Genomic DNA, 8,105 nt, shown 5'->3' with positions numbered 1-8,105 from the left:
CCCCACTTTATTAAGGTTCCCTCCTGGGAACTGAGCTCTGCTCCACACACAAGCTGCTAACGCCTGCTGGCTACATGTAAAATATGCTGGGAAAAAAGTAGAAGTGTTCACTGTATGTATAAATCTAGGGAATGTCGGAAAATGTTTGCAGGCTGTCCTTTAAAGAATGGGTGCATTGAAAACAGTGAGTTTTAAGGAAAACTATCTGGAAATCAACTTGTGGGCGGCTGAAATAGTTCTGCAGTTAAGGCTTTGCGAGAAGGACACACACAAAAACATATATTCTCCTTTCTCACCACTGAGATATTTGAGGAATTTAAGCAGGGCTCACGCCTTGTGATGTCAAAAATTGCACGGGTGTTAAATATGAGCAATTAGGCGACAGATACAGTATAAGTACTAACACAGGCATGACCATGGGAACAATCTTAAGATAAGAGAAACATCCTTTCAGCTACAAATATTTCAACCGTCATCAAAGGACCATTTATTCAGATAATCTGCTGGAACAAGTGTAACAGTCTCAATCAGGAGTCAGGGCACTTTCATCTGAAATAACGTGAAATTGTTCATGAAAATATCACAATGAGCTTCTTCATGAGGATCACAATGAGCAACTTCATGTCTAATGTGAGTAGAGGATGGGACTGAATCATAGGACAAAAACACGAATGTATCAGCAACATGGGGATGTCTCGTCTAGATTGTATCTAGTCACACCTCAGAGACCAGCTGGACTTTAAAAAACAAATCTGTAATTAAGTGATCTTATTAACACTGTTACTTGAGTGTGACTTATTTATATAACATCACACAGCAATATTGGGAGTCTCAATGGAAAGTCCCAATAAAGGGAACAGTAAAAAACACACTGACAGATACAGAAGAAAAACAGATACATTTTTCATCCCGGGTTTAATTCTCTATAATTAAGCACATGGGGACTGTGTCAATACACATGCAGCCTCATGAGGTTACAGTTAAAGCTAATCCATTACAGAGGATTAACTTGTGATAATACTGTGGCACATCTATTGTTTTCTTGCAGCTACTACCTTTATTCACTTTTTAAACCAAAGAGGGTGAAAGTTCTCATCAAGTTTTCAAAGCAATCTTGATTTTAAATAAACAAAATTAAGCTGCAGACCTCTCAAGCTGTATTTAAGACACCCATCTGAACATGTTTAATGTGTACTTCATTATACTGATCATCTGATAGGAGGACAAAAGTCATTGTAATATAATTTCCAAAGTTGAATTTGGTTTTAAAATATATTAAACAAAGATGGAATTAAATATTTTCTTTTTTCATGGTGCTTTAGGGGCTGCTTTAAAGTCGACCACTCCTCTAAACCTTCAGAAATGTAGGTTTTTGTATTTTGTAAATATTATTTTATTCTTGTAGTTGGTACAGCTCACTAAATATAGTTAATGTAGCCTAGCTAGAATAACAATAGGCTACATCTATGCATAAATCATTGATTTAGTAATTAATTAATATATAAATTCAAATGAACCAGTTATCCTAAATGACTCAGAATTGGTAGTTAATGTGTGGTTCAACTTCAACCACAAAATATGTGGCATATTTTAAAAATAAAGGCATCCTTTAGTATACAAATGTGTCCAATTCTCAAAACAAACCAAGAGAGTTCAATTTCCCACAGTCCCCGAAGGCAGCATCTGCTCACTCATAAACATTTCGGGCTGCACTGATTGGTCAAAGTTGATCCGTGTCAACGTGATGCGTCTACTTACTCCCACAAAGTACTTGACAGCTCCACAACATAGCACGCTCCGGAGCGGTTCTCACCTGGCCGCACTTCGACTGTTTCGCCACCTGTTTTTCGGATGAACCCTGGAGGAGAGATGGCTTCTCAGGATACCTTTAACGAATTGGGGTGCAGCTCGTCCGAGGAGGACAGTAACCGTGCAGAGGGGAAGGAGGAGAAGACCTCTCCGGTGGTGCGCCGCCACCATCCGTTCAGCGTGGAGGCGCTGATGTCCGGCATGAAGACGAACACTCGCAGCGGGGAGTCCATCCGCTGTAAACCGGAGGGAGGCTCGGTGGCGGTGTCTCCTACAGGTCTAAATTCCCTGTTTCTGTGTCGAGAGACGTGTGGTTCTCCCGGAGGAAGCCGAAAAAGCTTAACAGCTGTACCTTCGTCGCCGGTTAAGTCTGAGGCATCCGAGTCAGAGGACTGCACGCCCTGGGTCACTAACGGCGCGTTTTCCACACAGCCTCGTGAGTTTTGACTTGCTCTATGAAACTTGGAGGATTTTAATAGTGTTAAACAGAAAGCCAACATACAGCTTGCTAAATCAGAGTTAACTTGAAGCAATAGCCCATATTCGGCAGATTGGGTGAAGAGGATACAGTTCATTATGTCTCAGCATTGTGTACAGTTCACTGATAGGCTCTCTAATTCTCAATGTGCTGTAAATAGACCTCTCGACCATTTTCTTTTAAATAAAGGCCTAAAGATAAAAAAAGTTGCTCTATATCATTCAGATTTTAAGTGCTATTAATGTGTATAGGAGTGGGCCTTTTCATAGCAACATATAATAGTGGCATATTACAAAAAAAGTAGCCTTTGAGAAGGGATAAGATTTTCCATGAAGTCTACTTTTTGTCATGATGATTTTGTTTGGCATTTTCCAATGACTGGCGGACTGGAAAAAGAGAGAGAGTTTCTAAATGCAACAAAGGTCCTAACCCTAACCCTAAATCCAACTTTCAACCTGAAGTTTTAATTAGCCATTTGTGTTCAAGTATAGCCAACAGATCAGTATATCATTATATGAAAGTCAATTGAATTATTTAATCTAATCCTTATTCTAAAATCGTTATTGTTTTTTCTCGCAGGCCCTGGCGGCCCTGGCTGCCCGTTGAGGAAACACAAGACCAACCGAAAGCCTCGCACTCCCTTCACCACATCTCAGCTCCTGGCCCTGGAGAGGAAGTTCAGGCAGAAGCAGTACCTTTCCATCGCAGAGCGGGCCGAGTTCTCGTCCTCCTTGACCCTGACAGAGACCCAGGTGAAGATCTGGTTTCAGAATCGCAGGGCAAAAGCCAAGAGGCTCCAGGAGGCCGAGCTGGAGAAATACAAGATGGCTGCAGACGCTAAGACGGTGGCAGTAGCGGCGGCTGCTGCTGCTGGAGGTTTACACCCTGGCTTTACGTTACCACTATCGCTGGGCATGTCACTGTATGGACAGTCATACTCTGCCTACCACCATCACCACAGACCCCTACTGCCCATCTCACCTTTAGGACTGTACGCCTCTCCTCTGGGCTACAGCATGTACCACTTATCATAGAAATGGAAATATAACTGACTATGGTGAAATGTGTTTCAGTGGATTCCCAAAAATGGACACAGAGGACGGCTGACATTTTAAAAATCAATGTTTATAATATATCTACTGCATAAGGAGTGTTTGAATCCACTTTCTGAGCACTTCAAGTCTAATAAGAAATCAATTTTTTCCTACATCAAGGATAAAAGCAGACTTAGATGTCCTCTGGCCCCTTTGGACTGCCTGTTTACATGACTCGTCTTTAAGAAGAGGGGCGTTGCTGTTCGGCTGTTTGTACTCTTCACTTGTTTACTTCTGCAGTAATTGAGCTGGGCGAGGACTTGCACACACAAATACAAAGTACAACTTTTTACTCAAGCCTTTCTCTTCATTCGATACAGTGCCTTGTGATGAAAAGAGCCTTAATATCAAGACATTTTGCGCACTTGTGTGAATGGTGAGGGTTTCAGCAACTCAGGCCAAATAAAACATATCTCTGAAGCACTCTTTCAATTCTACAACAGTGTCTGCCTTGAAAAACTGCTCCATGGAAGGCGTACTAATTCAGGTAGCTTTCTAAGACAGGAAGGTTTAAACCTCAAATTATCGATCACAATAAAAACTTGACACTAACTTTTCTCATCTCTTGTAGCAATAAAAAAACAATCCTAAACTCCATTTCCTTTTAGAGAGCGTGGACATATTCTCTTTCTATAATTATGCTGGAATGTATGAATGTCTCATGTTGTGTGTGTGTGTATATATGTGAGAATATGGTAAAGGTTCTAACCAAAAATGTATTTATATTGTTCTTCCCTTTGAAAGGGCATATATTGTGCTATGCAATTTATATTTTTCCCCCAATGTTTATTATTCACATGAACAAAACAATTAAAGTTTTTAAGACTGTTTCCTTTAAATTAATGACATTTAATGCATGTATTGCAGCAATATGTAGACATGTGAAACTACGGTCGCTTAGGATCTAGGAGCCGTTATCTACGCAAATTTCACAGAGTTTCCGTAACTACTGAGCGTTCATTTACCACACCAGTCAAGCTTTTCTTTGGTGTAGATACTTTTATAATGTTTTGTTTGTACAGAAATACCATGCGTCATCTCTCTGGCAATCATTTACTCTGTATTTATGACCATTACGGAGTTATTAAGTTTCACAACAGCATTTATCTCTAATAGGTGAATGTGTTGGCAATTGGGGATTAACAACCCAAAACTATTGTCTGTAATTGTACCTTTTGTCAAATTATTATATTTCTAAACCTTACCAGTAATTAGCAGCAACAATTACTGTTCGTTTAACTGGAAAAAATCCATAAGACTAAGTTTGCCTGTGTCCGAAGTGTTGATTTACAAAACTATTATATAATATCAGGTTACTTACAAACTAAAAACTCAGTTTATTAGAATTTCCCTCTTTTATTACTGCCCTAATCCTCATCAGCATTGTGTTCTTCCTGCCTCATTACATTTATATTATTGACCACTGGACTAAGGTTTGAATTAGCCATATTCTACCAGAGAGGAACCACAGGGTGAATTTGGTGGCGTGTGAGGCTGCTAAAAGATGCCTGCACTTTGTTGCAATTATATGAGCAGCTTACAACTTCCGTGTGACTTTGAGGTAACGAGGAAATCCTTTATAGGCAGCAGCGTATTTATGAGGTTCCCCTTTAATCAGAACAAGGCCGAGGGAACTGGCAGTCGAAGAGAGTAGCTTACACAGACAAGCAATCAGCCTAATGAAGTGCAGATTGGCAGGAGCGGCTCCGAGTCTCTAGTGAAACATCAAGTTTGTGCTACTTATTGAAGGGGTGTTGTATTTCAGCACTGGAGAATGCAGTAAACTGTCCGTCTGTTGACGCTGGCGCTGCGAGGATCTGTTTTTGTCATTGTCGGTTGCTGGTCGTCTGACAGTGATTGGGCATGTTTGTGGTTTTGTATGTTACTTAAACACAACATGTGACTGAGCTCCTCAATGTCCATTAGTCTTTTGCTTGTCTCCTGCCTCCTCTGGTGGCTGTTTCTCATATAGCATCATGGGAAAAACCTTCCTTCCTGCTTTTTGCCCTTGTTGTTCTTTGAAGTGCCTTGTGAGGCTGATCACAGACTCTGGGTAAATTAAACACAATATGATGAAAAGAACTATGAAAGAGAAGCTTTTCATGGCAGACAAGGTTATGTTTTCTTTGCTCAATTTATGCTCAAATGCCGGTCCGAAAAGGAACACCAGCGACAAAATATGAAATACATGTACATTTATATAGTTCTGCATAAAGGTCTGTATTACATGTTTTCACCTGGTTGTACCTGGTATATTTATATTTAAACTGCATATTCAGTGGAGAATCCCACAATCTTTTGTATTCATCATCTTTGGCTAAAGCACATTGATCGACATCAAGAGATTGGTACCACTTTACAATAAGACTACCCTTATAAAGGATTCATAAAGGGTTTATAATTAGGTTGTGAATTAGGTTGTAAACACTTTATTAATAATTAAGAGCCATTTAGAAACCAGTTCTAACATATACATCAACACAGGCTCACTATTTGGCAAGATGACTAAGCCTTATATTGGCTACCTAGCTTACTTTGTCTTCTTCATCAGCCAGCATCCTTGGTATCTGTTGTTCACTGAGTTGATTCCCCCCTTCCATCTTGATGTTTCTTGGCATCTCTTTATGACCATTTATTTACGAGTTACTAATATTTATAACTGCCAAAAGGGAACTTTATTGTAAAGTGTAAAACACATTCCCATTTATTAATGAGTTACTACCATTTATAATAAGGCTTAGCAGGAGATACATGTGGGCTCACTATTTGGCAAGCAACCGGTCACAGTTGCCCTGTTTATCTCATGTCTTATAAAAGCTTATTAATGATTTAAAAAGTGTTCACAACCTAATTAATAAATGAATAACAAACTATTTGTCAACCCTTTATAAGGGTAGTCTTATTGTAAAGTGGCACCAAGAAATTAAATGTTGTCCCATGGCCTGATGTTGTGTTAAACAAATGAAGGCGCCATTATTGATGAAGTGATTGTAATGTCCTCCTTTTTCTTATTAATTTTACTATACACTGCCTGAAGGTAAGTTATTGCTTTTGGGGACAAATTGCGCATATTAAAATGTTTTTAGCATTAAGGGGCTTTTCTCCTTTTTTTGGGTGCTTTGCTAACCTGATTGGGAAGTTTCTGTACTACAGCTTCTGTGTTGATGCCTTAACCTGAATATTTTTCACATTTACTGTAGACATCAACATTCCTTAGGGAGTGCATCAACTATAAATTAGGAAAATCTTCCCAAAACATTTGAATAATTGTGCCAGCAAAACTAATGTATGTCTGTTTCAGGACAGTGGTTTTTATATGCCCTGGAATTTGATACTCAAATCTGCTGGGGGAGAAAACCCCATAGACCGTATATAAAAACGTCACAAGGAAAAATTCAAGTGAGGCTCTCTTCATCTTTTGCAAACACAAACTTTAAGATTATAACAGCTCGGTTACAGTCTCCACGAGAGTCAAGAAAGTGTATAAGATGGTTTATCTCACTAGCCTAATATACTTTCTTCTCAAAACACTGAATAAGCAATCCAGTCTCTGCTTCAGCTGATTTGTGTTCTGTTCTAGACTTGTGTACGGATACTAATGAAGCGTTGGGCAGCGCTTCCCTCAAACAAAGTGAACCGCCTGTGAGTCTCCATGTTCAGACGAGGACATGATGCACAATAATTCTGTTGTTGTGGTGTGTGTGTGTGTGTGTGTGTGTGTGTGTGTGTGTGTGTGTGTGTGTGTGTGTGTGTGTGTGTGTGTGTGTGTGTGTGTGTGTGTGTGTGTGTGTGTGTGTGTGTGTGTGTGTGTGTGTGTGTGTGTGTGTGTGTGTGTGTGTGTTTGTGTGCTTTGGCGATATCCCCTCGAGAGTCACACAGTCGCAGAAGCAAGGGAAACTGCCCGGAGCAGGCCATTGGAAGACTAAGACGTCAAAAGCCTCTCTCTGGACACACGCATACATAAATACAGTTAAAATCACACAAACACACTAAAATGTACACTATTTAATGTGATCCTTGATACAGTTCTGTATCACTGCATGTGATCTAAAAGCACATGCCCTAACTCCAAATATTCACATTAAATTAGACTTATGTTAATAGTTTAGGCCTTTTGTCTGTATCTGGGAGATTTTAGCTTTGTGCTGGGTATTTGTGTTTACTGTACTGTACTAATAATTAAAACAAGTGCATTGTTTAATTTGTTGAGGAGCAGTCACTACAGAAATGTTAAAAAATTACATATTCAACATTGTTTACGTAGAGAACATTAACACTAATTTGCTCATAACCAAGAAGGATCTTCACTTTAACAGTGCTTTAAATGCTTCTCTGTCACGGTCATGCTTAAAGCAGTCTCTTAGCTATTGTAACATCAAAGAAGCGTCTGAAAGCTCTGCTAAATGGCCATATAACTTACACTGTTCCTTTGACGTCATGAGTAAGCCGTTAATACAAATGTGATGCATGCCGATTGATCTGAAACCACTGAGGCCTCTCTGTGAATCGTTCATGCAGTTGGTGAGGAAGCTGAGAGACTGGTGATTTTTAGGTTGTATTGGTTTTAAATGAATGCCCTCACATACCATTTAAAATGGCTGTGTTTGAGATGATCCATCATGAGACTATAAACTCTCTTTGAAAACATTGGAGTGAGAAATCAACCTGACAAGAATATGTTCCATAATTTTAAGAAAAAAGGGGTTGACATGTTTTACAACATA

At 39.5% G+C, this 8,105-nt stretch overlaps 1 protein-coding gene across 1 annotated transcript; it reads left to right on the top strand.

Moving 5' to 3' along the window:
* The first annotated feature begins 1,776 nt into the window (after positions 1–1,776).
* msx2b (muscle segment homeobox 2b) lies at positions 1,777–4,196 on the top strand. Its single transcript, XM_034099467.1, has 2 exons — positions 1,777–2,245; positions 2,867–4,196. Exons 1-2 carry the CDS (start codon positions 1,852–1,854, stop codon positions 3,319–3,321), a joined length of 849 nt encoding a protein of 282 aa, XP_033955358.1. The 5' UTR covers positions 1,777–1,851; the 3' UTR covers positions 3,322–4,196.
* Positions 4,197–8,105: the final 3,909 nt, after the last annotated feature.

The sequence above is a fragment of the Pseudochaenichthys georgianus genome, chromosome 14 (assembly GCF_902827115.2).
Source record: "Pseudochaenichthys georgianus chromosome 14, fPseGeo1.2, whole genome shotgun sequence".
NCBI classification, from domain to species: Eukaryota; Metazoa; Chordata; class Actinopteri; order Perciformes; family Channichthyidae; genus Pseudochaenichthys; species Pseudochaenichthys georgianus.
The sequence above is the reverse complement of the archived record's forward strand: the minus strand, read 5'-3'. Positions and strand labels throughout refer to the sequence as shown.